Source organism: Gallinula chloropus (assembly GCF_964237585.1).
Source record: "Gallinula chloropus genome assembly, chromosome: 22".
Taxonomy (NCBI): Eukaryota; Metazoa; Chordata; class Aves; order Gruiformes; family Rallidae; genus Gallinula; species Gallinula chloropus.
In genome coordinates, this window is record NC_140107.1 from 7780587 (window position 1) to 7801754 (window position 21168).

General features: G+C 55.3%; 1 protein-coding gene across 1 annotated transcript in view; it reads right to left on the bottom strand.

Moving 5' to 3' along the window:
• Positions 1-6858: 6858 nt before the first annotated feature.
• The window catches only part of RPS6KA1 (ribosomal protein S6 kinase A1), a gene marked incomplete at its 5' end in the record, with an annotated part of 36335 nt that continues 22025 nt past the window's right edge, over positions 6859-21168 (bottom strand). Inside the window, 20 exons of the mRNA XM_084274148.1 lie at positions 6859-7943; positions 8201-8338; positions 8697-8814; positions 8980-9056; positions 9590-9751; positions 9922-10080; positions 10315-10404; positions 10840-10965; positions 11423-11550; positions 11802-11904; positions 12703-12767; positions 12979-13067; positions 13321-13391; positions 13943-14085; positions 14219-14256; positions 14597-14703; positions 15225-15304; positions 16015-16095; positions 16376-16457; positions 17474-17590. Coding sequence (XP_084130274.1) covers positions 7821-7943; positions 8201-8338; positions 8697-8814; positions 8980-9056; positions 9590-9751; positions 9922-10080; positions 10315-10404; positions 10840-10965; positions 11423-11550; positions 11802-11904; positions 12703-12767; positions 12979-13067; positions 13321-13391; positions 13943-14085; positions 14219-14256; positions 14597-14703; positions 15225-15304; positions 16015-16095; positions 16376-16457; positions 17474-17590 — 2097 coding nt within the window. The 3' untranslated portion in view covers positions 6859-7820. The remainder of the gene's footprint in view (positions 7944-8200; positions 8339-8696; positions 8815-8979; positions 9057-9589; positions 9752-9921; positions 10081-10314; positions 10405-10839; positions 10966-11422; positions 11551-11801; positions 11905-12702; positions 12768-12978; positions 13068-13320; positions 13392-13942; positions 14086-14218; positions 14257-14596; positions 14704-15224; positions 15305-16014; positions 16096-16375; positions 16458-17473; positions 17591-21168) is intronic.

A 21168-nucleotide genomic window follows, 5' to 3' on the forward strand; every position in this document is an offset into this window, starting at 1 on the left:
AGGTCAGATCTGGTTCCTGGGATTGAGTTGTCGGAAGGGGAGCGGAGGGATGGGAAAGGCTTCGTCTGGGCTGGTTTGCTGCCTGGCAGGGGGATGGCGTAATCCCCAGGGAGCCCAGGTCTTGACCGGCCTCACTGGGGGGTCAGCGCTGCTGGGGGTGGCTCAGGCTCAAGAGGAAGGATGAGCTGGCTGCAGCCCATGGGAGTTGTTTCTCCTACTACCCGGAGTACACGTGGAACCCGCCTCTTGGAAGGACTAAACACCAACTCAGGCGGCAAAGCTCGACCGTCACAGCCACTAAAAGCCAACCCAAGGTGAATGACTGGTTGCACAAATCCCTTAACTGCTCAGAAACACCCTCAAGCTTTCAAATGACATCACTGCCCGGGTCCCATCCCCTTTAGGAGGTCACCAGCCTCCCCATCGGGATGGTAACAAACAGGTTATTGTGCTCTGCAAACAAGCCCCAGCCCTCCCGACCACGCAGGAGAGCGAGCCCCCAGCCCAGCCAGGCAGGAGAGCTGCCCACCCTGCCTTCACTCCGGCTTCTATTAGAGGGGAAAGTCAGGCCAATTAAATCAGGCAGCGCTGAATCTCTAATTGACATAAATGAGACAGACAGACAGCTGGGAAGGCTGGGGAGGGGTGGGGTGGGAGGGAAAGGGGAGCAGGTGCCCTGGATGAGAAAGAGATGGAAATCCAACCTAATAGCGCTGCAGCTTTTCTTACCCCGTGTGTTTGTGTCAGCCAACAACATCTTGAGAAGTGCCTGAGCTCCTGCTGGAGATAAATGAGTGAAATAAATACAAGTTACACCCATTGTGCTGCTGATTAGGGTGTTCCCAAAAACCTCCAAACAAACACAAAGCAAAAACACCCACCCCGAAACCCCCCGACCGAACCCCCACCCTCAGTAAGAGACTTTTAATTTCTGTCACTAAGCAAAAAGAAAAAATCAAGTTAAGCAAAAAAACCCATCTGTTTTTATGCCCATCCAGTCTGACCCTGGGGCCTGGCAGCTCAGCAAAGAGCAGGATCATCTCAAATCCTGTTTGTTTAACTTGCCCCATCCAAGCAGTGCGGGACCAGGTGTATCCCCCTCTCCTCTGAGCTGGGGAGCAGCATCCTCTGCCTTGAGCTGACCCTCCCAAGAGATATTTACTGACACAGAGCTGAGTTATTTAATCAATAGGTTTCAGAAGAATGAGGTACAAAGGGGAGTCACTTACCCCCAGCCCGTACCCGGCACCACGGATGGAACCAGAATTACCAGCCCTTGGCAGGCGTCTCCCTGGGAACTGTGTGCTGCCCTGCCTAGCGCCCTGCCCTCCTGGAATCCCATTTGGACCATTTTCTGGGGACACACTGGGGTTGGGGGGGCAGAGGAACCTTATGGGGGTACGAAAGGGTGAGAAAGGCATCCTGAGGGGATGCAGATAACAAGGGGACACACACAATTCCATTTTGCTGTGCTGGTAAATCCCCCAGGAGCACAAAAAACAGCAGCCTTGGGTCAGCTCTTGGGAACCCGAAGGAAAAGCAACCTGTATCTTGCTCCCAAAGCTGTGATGATTTGCACACTGGGCTGTGAGAACACCAGAGGTGCTTTTCACTTCCATTTCCAGAAACTTTTGAAGTCTCTTCCCGAGCGTTTCCGACCCGTTTCCCTCCACCCTCTTTCCCAGCTGGGATCACTTGTGCCGGCACAGACAATCCTTGGTATCCATGGGAATTGCCTCCGTAATTAGAAGTGCACCCAGTGCACAGATCAGAGCATTCAGAGCCAGCAGCTGGAACTGGGAGGCGGGTCTGATTAAATCTGCTCTGCCACCGGGAGAAAAGCCGCCTTTAATGAAACATCACAGGAGCTCCCTGCCCCTTCCTTAACCAGCGCCAGCACAGGGACTCCTGCCTTGAGCCGCGAGTCGCCGCTCGCCCTGCGCTCCCGACCCACCGGGCAGAGCACGAGCGTGACCCGGGACCTTGAAACTGGGGATTCATCTCCTGGAAAACGACATTTATTAGCAAGGGGGGGTCACAATATGCCTTCAGAAGTAAAGCCTGGAGATCTTACCTGGTATCTTACCGCAGCCCTTCGCCAAACCAGTCAGCTCAGGGGCAGCTCATTTGTGTCTCACAGAGGAACAGCTTCTCCTCTGTGCTTCCTGCCCTGAGCAGGAGCCATCCTTTGCGTGTATCCACCAAGCCCAACACCATTAGGGGCTTTTACCCCACCAAAAGGGAATGATTTCTATTACTGCAGGCCCAGGCTGCATCAAACGGCCACTGTATGGACAGGAGAGCTGGTTGGGTGGGTTTATTAATCCAGTCTAAGAGTTTTTACCCCCAGTTGTTGCTCCCACTTGGTGCCACGACTAGTGGGAGCTTCCCAGTGGCTGAGGCATGGAGCTGGCCCAGGAAGCCTTGGCTGTGCTGATGGCTTGGGACAAACACGCTGCCAGCCCACGTTTCTCTGCCCTTTTAAGAAAAGAGCTGGGGGTTGTGTGGAGAAGACACCGAGTTCACTGGGTGGGGGGGAAAAAAAAGCAACTTCTAACAAATAATGGTTTTCCCTCTGCTCACAGGACCAGAGGAGACAGCAGGGACCAGGAATCAAACACAGCTCTAGTCTAGACTCAGCTGTGATCCCCACCTGCCTTGGAGGTTCCAGCACAGCTGAGGAGAATTTAGCATAGAATTTCCCTAATATGATTGAAATACAGCTCTCTGTCCCCCGGGGTACTGACAATGTGTAGGCATTCAGAGCCACGGTACTGTCTGCTGAAGGTGTTTGCAGCAGAGCCGGGCGATGCTCACAGATCCCAGCCCAAGGAGGGTTCTGTGAGTGAAGCCTGAGCACAGCCCTTCTCCTCACTCTCCAACACAATTTGCAGGGGCCTTGAAAGATGCAGCTGAATGAGAGATTCCTGGCTCTGAGTCAAACGCTGCAGTAATTAAATGTTTATAGAACACTCTAAGCAGGCCAAGTGCTGTTATCCTGGACAAGAACCCAACTCACCGTGGCAGGTTGGGGCTGACTCCTGAGGCACCAGCAAACACAGCTCCTTCTCCAGCTACATCCCTGAGAGCTGCTAACAGAGGACAGCTGAGAACAGCATCACCCTGTCCCTTTTATTACAACCAGAGCAAGCAAACCAGAATCACTTTCTTTCACCTGAACACAGGTGATTGAGAAGTTTTCCCCAGCCTCCTGCTTAAGCTGCTCCTCCGGAAAGGAGGAATTGCTGCTGCTCTCTCATAAACCTGAAGAGGTTCCACCTGCTGCAGGTTTCTAACACCATCTGCTGTTTAAGAGCAAGACAGCATCCGAGCTGCGCAGCGCCGGGGAGTTTCTGCCTGTCCCATGATCCAGAAGTGACGCCAGCCCGGCTCTCCTCCCCTCGGAGCTGTGCCTGACTGGCACCTTTCACTTCTGGTTTCAGACCCCGAACGTCTTTCGGCTTGATCTTAATTATGAAGGGCATTAGTTGTTCGTTAGAAGGCGCAGAAACCCGACGAGCAGCAGCTGGAAGCTGGGTTCCCACCACAAAACTTCACTCTTCCCCACAGTCATGGGATCCATCCGTGGTTCCAGTACCCAAGTAGGTCTGGAGGCAGAGCCAGGCTGGAGAACCCACTTCAATCACTCCTTTCCCTAGCAGAGTGCTGTATACTCCACAGGGTCTGAGGACCTCAAAGGAAATTGTTTTTTCCAATCAAAACAACAACATTTCCCTTCTGCTGACTCAGGCTGCTGCTGGCACGGCCGGATGGATCCTCTATCCAGGATTCTCTGGCTGCTTCCTCACGGAGCGTGATGCTGACTTCTGTCCCGGGGAGAGCAGAGCACCCTGGAGTTCATTTACACCCACCCATCACGAGGCTCACCACCAGCGTGCTCAGGTCCTGTGGCACGTGTTAAAAAGCAGGGAGGATCAGGGAGGGATTCTTACCACCAGCACCAGCTCGTCTCAATAAACCGAGTCCGAAAGGGTCCCGATGGAGTGTGGCCATTCACTGCCGGTCAGCACAGTGTGTTTCACCAGAAAAGCCCCCAAAATCTCCAAGTCTAACACCAAGCAGAGGACACAGCTACACAATCCTTCTCGAGTCGTATCACATCAGCCCAGCTCCAGCACCTCCCTCCGTGTGTAGCGTTTCTAACCCCCTCCACACGCATCGTTTAGAGTCGGTGGCTCCTTTTGTAAGCGATCGGCTCCTTACCCCGGCACTTTACATGCCCTTCGTGACAAAAGGGACCTTTTACATGTCAATTTATTTTCAGACAAGCATATCTGAAAGGGAGTTTCTCTCCGGAGTAGAATTAGTATTAATGGCAGGTGTTCCAGTGCAGCACAAAAGGAGGAAGGCAGCAAGTTAGCTGAGCTTAAGTAGTAAGACAGCTTGATGTTTTAATAACCAGGGGCAGGGAAATGGAGTGGCAGCAGACCTCCAGCTTTCCTGGCCTGAATGAAGGCTGCATTCAGAGCCCGCGATGTACTCGCAAAAGGCGACCTTGAAATATTTCAAACGCTTCCTGTGCCTTAAAAGAGGGATTAAATTGTTGAATGTTCCATGACAGAGCAGCACCCGCCCCACACACACACCGTCCAACACGCCCGCGGTCGCCGAGCGCTGCCGCAGCCGCCCGTGTGCTTGGGAAGGCGGCTGCTGCCAGGAGGTGGTGGCACCCAGGGAGCCACCAGCCGCACGGCTCGCTGTCCTCAGGTGGCAAAAGATGCAGGGAAAGAGAACAAAGGGACCTAACTTGAAGGTGGGGATTTGGGGAGGGTATCTGCATCTGCTGCACGAGAGGTGGGATGCTGAGCAGTTGCTCTGTGAAGTTTCACTGAGGAAATAAGAAGAATGTTACTGGCCACCAGTTTTAAAGGCAGCCTAAGCAGTCACGGTGGGACTGTTCATCAGGCCAAAATACAGTTGTTCATGCTCGGTTTAATCTGAGAGAGGCCAGAACCTCATCATTAAGAGGAAATCACGACGCGTTCACACTATGGGAAAGAGGAAAACTGCCTCTTTTCCCACAGCACGCTGCCCATTCACATCCCAGAACAGGAAAGTTGAACTTCTCTTGGGGCAGAAGCTGCATTTCATAGAGAGAGCTGCTCAGTACTATGTTCAGGCTCCTTGTCTACAGATTAACCTGCTATTCCCACACAGGTAGTTCCAGGCACACCCAGCTATTACCGGTTGGATTCTGGGATTTCTGCTTCCTTGAGCTCCTGTACAGACAAAACCTCGGAGGTCAGATCGACTGTCACACACCCAACACAGCACACACACCTTTCCTCGCCAGGATTTCCTTATGCATCAAAGTGAAATAGAGTTTTGTCCCTTCCCAACCAAGACAGAGGTGAGCTGTGTGTCCTCTTTGTCCCAAATTACAGCTGAACAACCTCAAACTCTTGTGAGAACGGAGCGTTTGCCCTTCTCTGGACTCCCCAGCTCCCCCCAACAGGCGTTAGAGACCCAGCCTGACACAGGCCCAGCCTGACACAGGCCCAGCTCTCCCCTCAAATAACACAATCCCAGTTAAGATGACAGCAGTTGGTGCCCAGGGTTTGATTCTGTAGAGACAAAACTGTTCAGGGAGCGAGGGGCCCAGCCGACTCCTCACCAGCACCTGCAGCTCTCATACACAGGAAAATCGACAAATCCGTTTTTATTGAGCACTGGCAGTTAAAAAAGGAACAGCACTTGGTTGATTTGGAACCGAAACCCAAAACTTCTGCTTGCTAAGGGAAGGCTCACTCCAAACAACTTGGCCACAAGCTCGGTGCTCAGGAGCAACCGAGCTCCCAGGGGCTGCCCTGAACACAAAGTTCCTCTGCCCGAAGACCCCAGTGAGGCAGAGGGGTCTGACCCCAACAGCACCCAAAAGGGCTCACCCCAGCTCCAGAAAGAAGCTATTCATAATGTTTGTGTTTGTTTCAGGTACCCCAAAACCCACACACCCCTCCTGGGGCGCGAGAGTGACCGCACAGCTGTAGGGAGCGTAAGGCAGGCTCGCCGGTACCAGTGCAAACACCGTGCTGGGAGAAGGTATTTCTAAGGAAGGGGTTTTGCTTGGCAGAGCATCCCCCTCCCCACCTTCAGTCCAGCTCTGCTGGGGTCAGTATCAAACCCCATGAGAGGATGTGGTGTCACTGGCACCGGGGTCTCCTCTCAGCAGCACCGGCACTACGGCAGCGCTCAGCATCAGTACAGGAAAGAACGGAGACTGGTGCAACTACAGCTGCTCCAGGGAGGAAAACAGGACCTGCCTGGGTGAGGGCACGGGAGGAAAGCGCTGTAGGACTCCTAGAGTCACTTCTTTACATGGAATTCTCCATTTTAGAGTCACCTGGGACTAAGCAGGACCAGCCACAAGCAGCAGGAATTCACCCAAGAACCTTTGCTGGCTCCAGTTGTGTCCTCACTAGCCTTGGTGGTCCTTGCAGCTCTCCTGCTCCTCCTGAGGAACCAGGGAGCTCTGGCAGTTCTCTGCAAGTCAGAATGAGTTGGGGATTTATTTCTAGCACACTCTGCCTCCAGTTAGCACTAAAATGTCCTGAGAGTGTGAGACTCCCCTCCACAGGCTGCATCCTGCCCCCTTCCCGGTGGTCACTGCCTTATTCCATACCTGGTCCTGATTCCCACTGCAGTGGGAGGTATTGCACCTGAGAGGAGGTGTCAGTGTCCAGCCCTACTGCAGTATACGCTGGTTTTCCCATTGCAGGGACAGATGGAAAAGCTCTGCAAGTGTCCTAAAAGGCAGGAGAGGATCATGATCCCCACATGACGTGGGGAACGGCCGGGGTCGCTCAACTCTGCAGCTAAAAGTCAGTCAGTAAAACCGTCAACTGAATGACACGTTTATTGTACAATTCTGAAAGAAACCCTGAGTTACCAGCTAGAGAACAGAGTTAAATTAATTAAAAAAGAGGGGTGGTTTGTTTCCTAGCTTCCTGCTGAAGGAAAGGAGCCCCCAAAATGGTAAATGCAGCAGCTGGAGCCTGACCAGCCTCAGCTGTGCCGCGGTGCCCATGTCACCCCCTCTGCGTGGGGGACAAACTGCCCGGGGAGTGATGGGGAGAAGGCAAAGATGGGAGGGCACAAGGGAGGAATGAGCCAAACCTGGAAGGTATTCTGGACCGCCGAGCATCTGAGAGGAGGTTTGGAAACCCCCTGGGGGTTTTGGTGGGAGAACTCTCATCTGAGCTGGGGGAGGGCAGGAGAGGGGGAGAAGTAGAGTCTGAAAAATCGACCTGACACTCTGAACACACACACACAGAGGAGAAGGGGAGGGGAGGGGAAAGGTCCTTTCCAAACACCCGTGCTGCTGGCCAGGAGTCTGTGGGGTTGACTTTGGGAAGAGCATCCTGAGGTTCAAGGGAGGAAAGGCCCCGAACCCCAAACCCAAAGGTTACACAGTGTGCCAGCCGCAGCGGCGCTGGAGAGGGCTGACTAAGGAGCGATGGAGCTACAACAAGTATCTGGCCCTACACAGGAGAGGGTGAATCAGAGCTGCTTTTTAGTGCCACTTGCCATCAGTTATACATTCTAGTTCTCATATACACAGATGTCTTTAAAAATCGACAATTTACACTTCAAAAAAAGTTTTACACTGGAGTTCTCTGGGCAAAGATCAGTCCACACAGGGAGGAGCCGGTCTGTGGGGAACAGAAAGGCACTTGGCCTTTTGAGAAGTCCTCAAGGGAGCTCCTGAGCGGGCACCAGCTGCCCGATCTCCTGCCGCCCGTCCTCGGGAGCCGTGCGGAGCCTGGGGTGGCCGTGTGGCAGGGCTGCAGACCCCCCCAGCTTCACAGGGTGGTGGAAGGGAGCTTCTTCACCCTCCTCTGCGCCAGGATGGAGGATTCGATGGGCTTCAGCTGGGGGCTCGGCTTGGAGCTGTTCAGTGCAGAGTAGGTGGCAGCCATCGCCCCCTTGGAGGGAAGGCAGAGAGGTCATTGAGGCACAGGACATGTAGTTCAGACTCTGGGCTTTACAGTGTGAGGGACCAGAGTGCCCAGACCCACAAACAAAGCCAGAAGGAGATTTTTTTTCCCTTTAAATCTATCCCACCCTGTCTAACCTTCCGTCCTGCTCTCCCCTCACCACCATCACCCCAGCTGGACGCTGCCTCCCAAACAGCCCAAAGTTGTGTGAGGAACCAGCTGAAGGCCCAGCCCAGACTTTGTACCTTTACAAGCTGGACATCCTGGTAGTTCAGCTGGCTCTGGGGTAAGCTGTCCTTCTGGGTTATCCACGGGTGCTGCAGGACCTGCTTGGCTGTTAGACGCTGGTGAGGATCTACGTGAAGCATCTTCGATACCAGATCCTAAGGGCATGGTTTGCAAAGTTGGACTTCAGCAGTTTATATATTTCAAAAGCAAAACCACCACCTGCCTGCCCCCAAATTCGGATTTAAATTCAGGGGCCAAGTCTAAATCCCCAGACATCAATCTGCTCCCCTATAAAATGTTTTCTGGAGGCTCAGAAGGTCCAACACAGCCCAGCACAAGCTCGGTGCTGCAGTCAAGTGTCCACAGCCAGAGCTGAGACACCGCGGAGAGAGGGAACCCTGCTGAGCTGCACTGGGGGACGTACAGGCTGCACTGGGGGATGTACAGGCTGCACTGCTGGTCTTGTCCCCGTTCTGCTGCCCTCCCTCCCCAGCCTGTGAATATCAAACCTACCTTGGCCATGTCGGAAATGGTGTCCCAGTTGCCTCCCCTGACAGAGAACTTCCCACCTCCTATCCGGGTCAGGATCTCCTCCGGAGTGTCGCTGGGGCCGTTGGCAAACGGAGTGCAGCTGGGGAGAGGGGGAGAAGATTTGATTTCCTGCCCTGTAGCCCAGCCTGGGAGCACCAACAGGTCACGGTGAGCGAGGAGGAGGGGTCCAGCTGCCACCACCCAGTGTCAGAGCAAGGCGGTGACAGCCCCTGGTTCTGCCTCCCAGCGAGACAGCGGCACTTACCCAGCCAGCATCGTGTACAGCAGAACCCCCAGGCTCCAGATGTCGCAGCCCATGTCGTAGCCTTGGCGTTTCAGTACCTGAGGGGAACAGGAGAAGATAAAAGGATAAAGCTCAGAAGCTTGTTTGGTTCTTGTGGCTGAGCCGAGCTCAGCTCATGCAGAGCAGGTTGGCCCCTGCGTGCTGCCTGCATGATGCGATGCTGCATCCCTATAGAATGGCAAAGCCCTGGACTATAGATCAGGATTCCAATCAGATCTGGGTTTTGTGGAACAGAACCCCCCAGGCACATCAACAGCACAGGCGAGAAAGGAGCCGTGATCCAGTGTGGTGACACCGTGTGCCTGCTCCTCGGTGTGCCTGCTCCTCTGTGTGCCTGCTCCTCTGTGTGCCTGCTCCTCTCTTCTGCACCAAGACACCGGTGGGAAACCCTCCCACCTCTGTTAACAGGAGGAGGAGCAGCCTAGAGAATCTCCAGGATTTTCAAGTCTCGCTGCCCTTGGCAGAGCCCCATCAGCGCAGCGCACAGCACACGAGCTCCTGTTTGCTCCAGAGCAGGCTGGGAAGGGACAGAACTCCCTGCACAGAGCGAGGGGCTCTGGGGTCAGCTCACCTCAGGTGCCACAAAGTTTGCTGTGTAGCAGGGTGTCATGAGGAGGCCGTTCTCAGCCCGCAGCTGCTTGGCAAAGCCGAAGTCACAAATGCGGATGCTCTCGGGGTTTCCCGACTCGTCCACGTAGAGGATGTTGCTGGGTTTCAAGTCCCTGTGAACCACCTGTGGGGCAAAGAACATGCTTCTCTGGTACCAAGGCAGAGGCCTGAAGCTGCACCGGGACACCCAGCCCCTGCTCCAGCCCCACATCTGGCTTGGCAGAAAGGACAGGAGGAGAGGGAGCGCAGCGATGCCGGAGAGCTCCCCGGGACAGCAGGATCCCCCGTGCTCACCCCCTGGGAATGCAGATATTCCACTGTTTTGCAGATCGTGTGCAGGACTGAACTGGCTTCTCTCTCAGAGAAGAACTTCTGCCTGAGGATTTTATCCAGCAGCTCCCCTCCCCTCATCAGCTCGGTCACCAGATGGACGTGCTTCCCGTCGTCGTACACCTACCAAGGCAAATACAGAGGGGTCAGCCCAAAACACTCCCAGTGCTGCCCTGTTGTACTCTGCCAAGACAGAGAGAGAAATCAGGAATGCAGGGGGGTGTGTGTGTGTGTCTGGGGATGCTCCCCCACCCCAGAGCCATAGCTGAGCTCAGGTGCTGGAGCTGCATCGTGCCCCCCCATATCCCAGTCTGCCCTTCCAGAAGGAAATAGAGAAGTCTGCCAGGTCACACTCACATCTTTCAAGGTGATGATGTTGGGATGCTGCCCGTACCGCAGGAGGATTTCTATCTCCTCCGAAGGGTCTCGCTTGCTCTTGTCAATAACCTGCAAGAGGAGGGATAAAGCATTAACCCCAGGGCAGGGAAAGGGGCCAGCCCAAAGCCAGCAAGCTCCAGCAGGGCCCTGCAGAGACCCACTCCCTGTCCCTGCCCTCTCTAGCAAGAAGCTTTAGGAGTCCCCTGGTTGCTTCATCAGTCACATCCCCAAACCCCAGAGTTTTGTGTGTGGCTTTATATTTATCAAGACCTGAAGTATCTGTGGCAAGCTTTGCCAGGAATGGTGAGAGCTGTCCTCCCTTGGAGAGAGGAGAGCATCACTTCCCCCTGCTCCCAGGTGAGAAAGCCAGTGCAGAGATGTGCCCAGCAGCAGGGACAGTGTCCATTTGGGCCCTACACAAGCAGGGAAAGCAGTTCCACTTCTGGATGTTTTGGAGATAAGCAGAAATCTAACGGGGTGTGTGGGGGGGGCTGAATCTCAGACCTTGACTGCATATTCCATGTTGGTGGCTTTATGGATGCAGCGATTGCACACCGAGTAGGAGCCGACGCCGATCGCCTCCTTCACCACGTAGCCGTCGCTGAACTGGATGTTCTTGCCGTGCAGCTGCTGCCAGGGGAGAGCAGGGAGGGTCAGTGAGCTGGGAAGGGTCACACGAGGGTTTGTGTGATGTGGGGAGGGAAGTGCAGCACAGCAAAGTGACAGGCTGCTGTGTGCTACATCCCACAGCCTCTCCTCCCGGCTGGGAGAGGGAGGAGGAGAGAAGGAGGCAGATATAGGTCAGTGGGCTGACACTGTCTGCATCGAGCACGGTGTGTTTTGGTGGCACTGATCAACCCAGAGGTGCTTCTACAAAGCTCCTGCTGGCACGGGGCTGGATGGGGAGAGGAGAGCAGACAGGCTCACACGGCCCTGACACCCTGTGCGCACGACAGGATGAACAACAGGATGCAGGAACCCAAACCCCCATTAGCTCTGCTCCAGATGGATCAGAGGTCCTGCAGACCCTGTCTGGACCTGCATGGCTGCAGCTTCAGACAGTTGTTCCTCCATCCCCTCTTTTTACCTGTACCACTGAGTGCAGAGGTGGCTGGGCAGGTTTCACCTTCCCGTCCTCCATCAATCCGGTCGCCACGAAACTGAAGCCTCGGAAGAGCTGGTGGGCCCCTGCACTAGGGGGGATGCCTGGGGAATCTGCAAGAGGAGTTGAGAGGCAACTTGAAGAGGACCAGCCCCGAGGAGGCAGAACCCTTCTCCTTTATCCCCCAGAGCCACAGCTCCTCTTCGGGCGATTCCAGACTAGAGCTCCCCCAGGCAGCTCTGAGCTCACCCCGAGCTTATCTACGGCTGGAGCTGACAGTGAGCTGGAGGCAGAGGGTGCCCTGTGAGGGGGCACAGTGCCCTTCTGAGCTGGAAATGTCACCTTAGTGGGAAGCTGTACAAACCTTTGGGCGTCCGTGAGGTAAATTCCGTGTCAAAGTAGAAGGTGTCGTCCGGCCGGCCCACCGCAGGCTTGAAGGGCGGTTTGATTTCCCTGCGGTACAGCTTCTGCAGAGCAAAGGCAGCTCAGGAACACTCTTACAGGAGAAATACTACAACTTCTACCATACAGCCAATAAATCAAGTTCTCTGTGTAACTTGGCCCCGCTCCCAAAGCAGCATCCGTGCAGCATCCACCTCACCAGGCTCTGCCACCTCCTCCCAACTCCCGCGAGGGCTCTGCTGACACGCAGCTCCCCGGGCACAGCCAGGAGATGCCTGGGGAGGTCGTTTTCATCCCAATGCTCCCACAAGTTGCCTTTTTCAATTGCTTCTTGAAGCAAAAATTCAAAGTGAGCTTTACTAGCACTGCTGGGGGCTCAGCCCTGCAGCTCACCAGGTGCCTCGGAAGCATCACAAGACCCATCCTCAACACCCCTCAGCCAGTCAGGGAAAACAGGGAAGGAACAAGATGTGGGAAAGCAGGGACTTGGCCAGAAGCAATTGGGAAATGTGGGTTCAGTTATCACCCTGAATAGGGATTTCTCTGCCAGAAATGTTCCCTTGGGTACTTCACACCTCGTGCAAGACAGCCCTTGTTGCACCAAACCCCAATTAAAGCCCACACCTTACTGTGGGGAGATGAGTGAGCACAAACCAAGGTGAGATCACCAGCAGCTCGGGCATGGAATGGCTTTTCCCATGACAGAGCTGCAGTTTTGGGAAGGATTATCAGAACGGGTGGGAACAGGGACCAGCAGCTCCCCCATCACTGGCCAGTCCGCAGCAGCGTCGTGACTGGTCAGCAGGGCTGGGTTACTGGTTCTGGGTGGTGTGGAAGCTCACTCCGGTGTGCCTGATACTCACGTTCCAGTCAATGGTGGAGTAGAAAGGATGGCGCTTGATCTCTTCTGCCCCATCTGGCCCAGAGCCTGAAAGAAGTGGGGTGCACTGCATTAAATGGGGACCACTGACAAAGGCTCCAGCGTATGTAACAAGGTGGGTGTCACGGGGAGCCCAGCGTGATGAAACCAGCCGACCGACTGAGCACAAGTGTGAACACGCTGCTGACCCATAAAAAGGATGTGAGAGGCCCCGACACAGCGTCAGGTGTATTCAGAAAGGACAACAACAACCTCTTACCTAATCTGTTGGCTGGATTCCTCTTGAAAAGGGCTCGCAGGAGGCTCTGTGCTTCCGAGCTCAGGAACTGCGGCATGCCCAGCTTTGCTCTGGAGGGGAAGTGAGGCAATCGGCTGCAGGTTTAAAGAGGTCGACCCGCAAGCAGACGGCAGCACCTCCACCCCCAAAGATACAACAACCCCTGTGGCATTTACACTGCACCCTTCAAACAGGGCCGTTGAGACAACACCAGTTGCCAAACGACGCCGTGGAGTTGCGAGAGCCCCCAGATTGCAACACGCTCGGGGAAGGAGCAGAAAGAAGCTCCCTCCTGTACGTGCCCCAGAGAGAAACTCCTCTTACTTGAGGATGAGGGTCATGGTGTCCTTGCGGTCCTTGCCCTGGAAGGGCAGCGAGCCGGTGAGCATTTCAAACTGGGAGGGGAAAAAGAAGGGGTGATTACACATCCCAGTGAGTCCGAGGGCTGCCCAGGTCCCACTGTGCCTTCATCAGGAGCTGGGCAAAGCTGGTGAGAGGCTGGTGAGGGGTCGGAAGCCTGGCTGGAGAACAGCTCGCAGGCACCCTGACCTCTGAGGAGCTGGGCTCCCGAGGGCTGCAGTGGGAAGGCGTGTGGGCCAGGCCTGCTCTGTGGGAGCCCTCGGATTCAGCAGCTGCCAGATGGTGGCACCAGATCTGCACAGACACCCGTGTCCGGCGCTGGGACACCCACACCCTGACACCCGGCACACCAAACACCCCAATACCCCGCACACAATGACACCCTGACACCCTGTGCACACCCCAGCGCTCACTGGGCCAACAGCCACAGGAGCTCTGTGTCCCCAGAGACACACACTCCCGGCTGGATGCCCATCCAGAGCCCTTTTGGGGGGCTCAGAGAACACCCCCAGGTCAGCACATGGGCCAGACATGTGGAATCACGTCAGTCAGAGCTACAGCTGCTGTGCCAGGTCTGGGCACGTACCATTAACACCCCGTACGACCACCAGTCAGCACTGTGTGAGTGGCCCTGGCGATTGACCACCTCTGGTGCCATGTACTCCACCGTCCCACAGAAGGAATAGGCTTTCTTCTCATGGTCTATTGCCTCCTTACTCAAGCCAAAATCTACGTAAGAAAGAAACCAGTCAGGATGCACCCGTGTGCTCTGTGCCATCACATGGAGCACAGGGCCTAAGAGAAGCTCCACATGCCAAGAACCAAGTGTGCTGCAGCACAAGGAGCTTGTGGAGCATCTCACCTGTGAGCTTGATGTGTCCTTCTTCATCCAAGAGGATGCTACAGCAGGGATGAAACAACAGGTTGTTATTGTCTGCAGGGAGGGCGGTGAGAACAAGAGCGCTGGTTGGAGATGCTCCCACAATCCAGGGGAGAAAGTTACCCATCCCTTCCCCCACTGCTTTAAAAGGTCCATCACCCAGACATGAGTGGGACAAAGAGCAGCTCCCTTCTCCCTATGCCCTCAACTTTGTATTGAACTTACATCCCCCAGAGGTTACACCACCTTTGACACCCCACATAACCCCTGAGAGTAGCCAAGCCCTGCAGCTTTGCCTTTAAGGCTGTCTGGTGACTACAGGCTGGGGGCTGAACCGAAGGTTCCCTGTGCCACACGTACTTCTCTGGTTTGAGATCTCTGTAGATGATTCCCAGGCTGTGCAAATGGTCGAGCCCCAGCGCCAGCTCTGCCAGGTAGAACTTCACATCCTCCTCGGTGAACATGACCTGCAGGAAGGGAGAGGAAGAGGACGGGCACAGGGGTTACAATGCTGGCAGCAGGACCACCTCCCCTGCACCCATACAAGACCTTTCACCTCCTTGTTCCTCCCTCCTGCCCTTGCACACCTCTGTTTCCCAGGCTTTGCCCTCGATCCTCCAGTATCAATGAAGCAAAAAAAACCCAGACCAGGTTGCTAAGGTGCAGGAGGGTTTGTACAAAACAATTCCCCTGCGTTCACCAGGTTACATCCTCCTGGCACAACTTCTCGTTACCACTGCGGTTCCCTGGCCTCACCCTGTGTCCCAGTGAGGTGACACGCTGCAGCAGGACACGCTTCTGTCTTCACTCTTAACCACCTGCTGCTTTTCTGCCAGAGGCCAGGGTCCTGTGACATCCCGTTGAGGCTCTGGGCTAGCAGCAGGTTGTTTCCTCCCCTCTCAAGGTCTTTGCAAGGGTCAATTGCTTCTCAAAGCCCAGAGGAACAGAGAGCCTCAGCAAACCCCCCAAGATGCCAGAGCATACCCACCTCTTTGGAAAGCCGAGTGAAAAGGTCACCTCCTCTGAGGAAATCCAAGATGAGGTACAGCTTCCCCTCTGTCTGGAATGCTGAAACACAAGCCAGAGCAGCAATCAGCCCCCTCTGCTGAGGAAAGGCTCTGTAGTGTTACATTCATCACTTCAATCCCAGGGGCTGCAGTCGTGCCGATGCCTGGTGAGGTTACGAGGTTTAACACAGGTAGGGCCCGGCCCGTTGCTGGGGTGATGCTGGAATGGGAGCTCACCAGCAGCACTCTGGTGCTGCAGAAAGCCCTGGTTCCATGGGGAGTGGGTTCCCTTTCGGTCAGTGATGCCCCCCGAGAGCGCTGTGCTCCCAGGGGAGGCACTGGCACTCTGCAGGGAAAGGACCTGACCTCGCCCTCCTCAGAGCATCACAAACTCTGGCCTGACCAGTTAACTCTGCTGTTTCAGTTTCTCCTCATTTAATGTTTTAATCCTGAGGATCTGATGTTTAAACCCCTTCTCCCAGTCTGTGCTCTGTTCCCCTATTCAAAGGGTAGGGCAGGGATGGGACCAGACCTTTCCAAGGGAGGATTTGTGTTAAGGGGATTGTGAGGGCTCCAGAGCAGCACGGCCATCGAGGGACACAGATGGAACCAGGCCTCTGCTCCACCTCAGCTACCACCAGGAGCCTGTTAGGGACCATGACGGGCTCTCAGCATCCTCCAGGCAGCCTGCTGCTGGATGCCTCATGCTCATCTACCTGCCTGCAGTAGCATCAGCCCCTCTCCCAGTGTCCCCACTAGCTCCACACTCACCATAGTGGAGTTTCACCACGAAGGGATGGTTTACATCAGCCAGGATGTCCCTTTCTATCTTCGTCCTCAGTCGATCACGCACTGTGGGAAGAGAGAGGAACAGCTCTCAGAAAGAGGTGCTCAGGACTCCAGTGTCAGCCTTGGCCCTTCAGCACCCAGCAGCTCAAGCCAGACCCTTTCCACCTCCACCATGGTAAACAAGGGGTTTTAATAGACACAGAGGAAATGAGGCTGTTTGGCTGAGATAAAGATACTTCTCTTTGCCCCACATGGCCCTGCAGCCAAGCAGTGGTGGCTGTGACATTTCCCCAGCACTCTTTAGGTCACAGAGGACAAGAGCATCACAGGAAGAGCCTCCTACCTTTCAGAGTCGCCTTCTTGAGCACTTTCATGGCATAGAGGTGGTTGCTGTCTGGTGGTGTTATCTTTCTCACCAGGAAAACCTGAGGCAGGAGAGCACTGCATTAGCCAGCTGCTAATTGTGAGCAGCAGGAGTTGGATGCCTCCCAAAGTGCTGAACCTCACGGTGACCCTAGGGAGCAGCTGCCCACAGGACTGGTGTGATGGACCTCAAGTTCCCCAGGGAAAACCCCAGGCAGTTCTTCAGGGAAGAGCTGTGCATAGGCTCCTATCACCCCGCACCTCCAGCTGTGACAGCACTCGGGCTTTTCCACTGCACCTTCCCCCTCTCCCATCTCCCACACCTCTTGCTCTCTCCTGCACTTACTGTGGGGCTGTGGGTGCTGCCTGGGAGCCGTGGCTGGAAGTGCTGATACTTCAGCCTACTGCAAAGCCTCCTGGAGAGTCCCACAGCCACAGCAACCCCTCACTGTCCAGGTCCTGCACCCTCTCTAGATTTTGGCTCCCTGATGTCCCAACCCCTCTGGTTTTGGGCAGCTTCACACAGACAACACCTTTATCCTGCAGAAAGCCCTGCATGGAGCTGCATTTGCCCAGGCAGCAGCACATGGTCGTGCACAAGCCCCCAGTGACTGGCACGAGGCTGATTTAATGTGGGAGCAGATGGTGTGTAAGAGACCCGGATTATTTACACACCGACACAGAGAGGAGTTACAGCTACTTCCTTCCCCTTTCACAGAAGGGAAACTGGACCCTAAGCCGGGGCCAAAGGCAGTCCTGGGCACAGGGCATCATTTCTGACAAGGAGGGGACATAAGCTGCCAGAGGTCCTTCTGCCCTGTGTGACACCTGCACTCAGGAGCAGGATGCTGCTCCCTTCCTCATCCTGAGAGAAGAGCCACAGGGGAGCTCTGGACACACGAGCTGGCCCTTAGGAGGTGTCACTACAGCCACCTTTCAAGCCAGAAGCAACCATTTGCTAACTGGTCAGGCAGATTCTCACAATCTGGTGGGGATCAAGAGGTTTCATTGGGGATGGTCCCTTCTGTCATCACAGCCATTTGTGTGGCACAACACCCAGGAAGGAGCGAGCTCTCACCTTGCCAAAAGAGCCCTGTCCCAGCACCTTCAGGAGCTCAAACTGGGAAGGGTCAGCTTTCTCAGAGCCTTCCTTCACATGGTGTGTGATGTTGATCTCCTTCACAACACCTTCGCCCTGGAAAAGAGGGGAAACGGTTGACTGGGAGCGTGCAGGGGGCAACAAGCCTTACTGGGGTGAGGAACGAGGGCTGGAGCTGCAGCCACACAACCACATCTGAGAGAACCACAGGAGTTGGTGCTTGTCACAGGTACCTCCTGGCCTCAACATCTGGAATCAGAAGTCACTGGTGGGCTTGCACCAGGCAGCCCTGTTACACGTCCCAGCTCTGCCCAGGGGCTCCACAGCTGCTGCGTCCCTTTGAACTGCAGTTCAGAAGACTGCTCAGAGAGCACCTTCCTTTTTAAGGCACTGGTGGCAAACCCAGGAGTGTTTATGCCACTAAAAATTCCCACAACACAAAAATACGGCACTGTTGTCAAAACACGGCCAGGGCTGGCAAAAACCAGACATGTTGGAGCCCATCTGCTCAGCAATCTGAGCAACTCTGCAACAGAAGTCTTAGTGCATCTTCAGCACGTACAGATGATGCTTGAACAGACTCAAGCCTTCAAGAAGATTGAGGGGAAGCCAAGGTCTCTGGCACATGTTTTGTTTAAAACACATTCTTTTATTGAGGGGGAAAAAAAAAATAAAGAAGAAAAAGAGATTTGATCAGCAGTGCCTAAGAGAGACTCACCAAGAAGCCAGGCCAGACACAGACCCTGGGGTGATGCTGAAGCATCTCCTCTCCCCAGAGAACCTTGCTCATACCTCTGGTGCACAAAGCCCAGAGTTCAGCTCAACACAAACACCTCGTGCTCCTTTCTATCTGCATCCCAAACATAAAGAGATGTCTCCTACCACTGGTCCTGCAGCTGTGCCTCTCCCTCTGCCTCCCTCCATCCCACGCAGACAGCAGACCGGTACTCAGGGTTCCTCTGGGCTTGACCTGCTCCAGCCCCTCTCCCAAGTGACCACAGGAAGAGCCCACAGGGCTGGACTCAGATTCCCACTTCCACAGATGTGACTCTTAGGCCAGAAGTCCTCGTACACCCAGAAGGGCAAATCTGGGCTCCTCAGTGCTCCAGTCCCATATTGCCCAGTGTTAGATGTGGGCTGGGGGCTGTGTGGACCTGAAGGCCAGCAGTTACATCCCAGAGGGTGCTAAAGTTGGGTGCTCTGAGGCCAGGGCAGATGTGGCCTTTGGAGGCTGCTGGGATGCTGGAACTATGGCTTATTTTTCCCTCTTGCAGTTTGGGAGGGGAAAAAAAACACACTGTGCTTTGTTTTGTGAAACACTCGGGCTGGAACCCACCTAATCAAAGCAGCTTTGAAAAACAACAGGAACTATCTGCACCCCAGCCCACTCCCCACCCTCCCAGCACCTTCTTGGGGAGGGTGGCCTTGCCAAGCACCCACGGATGTGGTTGCCTACCTGCACCCAGCACCCTTCCCTTCCCACTCTCATGCTTGGTGCTTCTCCAGATTAGGAAGTGCCTTTCTCTCCACATTGGTAGCTCTGCTCTCTCAAGATCCTGCAGCAATTCAGACACTAAGAGCAAGTGGAGAAGCCCACACTCCCAGCAGTGCTGCAGGCAGAGCCCAAGCAGCGGGCAGGAGCTCCCTCCGTGTTATCCTGCCTTTTGCTAGTCCCAGTGATCACAGGCAGGGAAGATTTTATAATCCCTATAACAACAAGTCTTCATGTTCCATAGGATCTCCCAGCTCAGCTCAGCCAATTTACCCTTCTGGTTTCATTTGGAGGCTTAGTCCATGGCACAGAGCCCTTGGTTAGGAACCTCTGGCCAAGAGCCTGAGCGAGAGTCAGCCAAAACTCTCCTCCTGCCAGTCCCTCCACCTTGTCCAGCTCTCCACAGAGAGGCCCTGCAGCAGGGAGAGATGTGGACAGGATCAGTGGAAGCTGTAGGCTCTTCCCCCCCATGCTCATCAAAACACCAGAGAGTGAAACCAGAGCTACACCAGCACCAGCACTCGCAGAGCCGTACGCGTTTCCCGCTGTAGCATCACATCTCAGATCAGCTCCTGCATCCTCCTCCGAGGCACCCAGACCCATCGTCCTACCACACGCAGCTCTTTGGGAGCCAGGGAGTGATGTATTTTCACAAGCTGTGGGAAACCTTCACTGTGGCCAGCTGCAAGGCCCAGTGTGTGCAACCACGAGTGGTTTCGGCAGCCCGAGCCGTGTCTCCAGGCAGGCAGAGACCTGCACACGCTCGGCACACGCCAGCCAGACCGCATCAGCGAGCAGACGCCAACCAGACCAAAAGCACCACTGGCAGAGACGTCAGGGTCAGCTTTCTGAGGAAACCTCAACTCAAGGGAGCTTTCCCTCCACAGCCTTACCCCATAACTGGGAATTCAGCAGCCAGGACTCTGGAGCCCAGCCCCAGCCTGCCCAGCAGAACCAGTCTCCAGCGCACGAGTACCTGCGTGCCACCCAACGCACCACAAACAGGCTCTGCCTGTGCTAAGTTCCTTCCCGTGGCACCACTGACAGGCTATTCCAGAAGGCAGGAAAAGGAAAGCAAGCCAGGCAGCTCCCTGTATCCACCTGCAGTGTGAGCCCCCCGGGGTGAAGGACCGTCGGCGCCGAGCGAAGCGAAGCGAGGTAGCGGCAGTACTGACCGGGCTGGAGAGCTGGCTGGGGGCTGGCAGCTGCAGGCTGCAGGGCTTGGCTCGATGCTTCCTCTGCAGCCAGAGCGTGAGGAATGCCCACATGCGGGGAAGTTTGGGGTCCCTCTCCATTCTCCCATCCCGGTCAACATCGCACAGCCTCAGTAGCCACCAACCCCTGCCTGCTGCTGGGAGAGCAGGGCCGGCTCCCAGGGACTGGGGAGGCTCCTGGGGTGCTGCATGGACACCCCACGCTCGAGGGTGCCGGATGGGGAGATACAGGTGGTTAAAGCTAGCTGGCAGATGCGCACTGGAGGCAGCGCCGCGGTTCAGGCTCCCACTCCCCAGCAACAGTGCCTGTGGTTGGGGCGCCTTTGGGGTTTTGGGTTTTTTTTTTTTTTCTTTTTCAGGGGTTGTTTTCTTTTTTTGGTTTTGCTTTTAAAAAAAGCAGCACAAGTCACAGCTCCCTGGCCACGTCCGGGCTGCCCGGCTCAGCCGCCGCGCTGGCCGGGAACAGACGTGGTCTCCTTGAAGTGACGTCCACCCAGCGCTGCGTGAGCCTCACGTCAGAATCTGAGCTTGGGGGGTACCTCCACAACGGGGTGGATGTTCTGAGAAACCATGTTCTCTTCAGAATGGAAGAGAGGAACTCATGAAACCCCTCCCAGAGCTCTGGCACCACCTCGGAAAGCTGCGCATCCCTCTGCTCCCTATGGGCACGGGGATGACGAGCCACCTGCCATGGGATTCGGGGTGCATCAGCGCTGCTGGCAAACCCTCTGGCATCACCAGGGTTTGCATCTAGTCCTTCACTTGCTTCCTGCTGCGCGAGGGCCTTACTGTGGACACTGGAGATGTCCCAGGGCCACCCTGGGGAGTTCCACACAAGGTCTTTCTAAAGGCCTTTCTGATGCAGGCAGCGGAACCCACTGCTGCTCAGATTCACTGGCAGGACAGGAGAGGGGAGTTAGATTTATTTTAAAGCTGGTCCTTACTGCCTCCTTCCCCCCCTGCTCCCC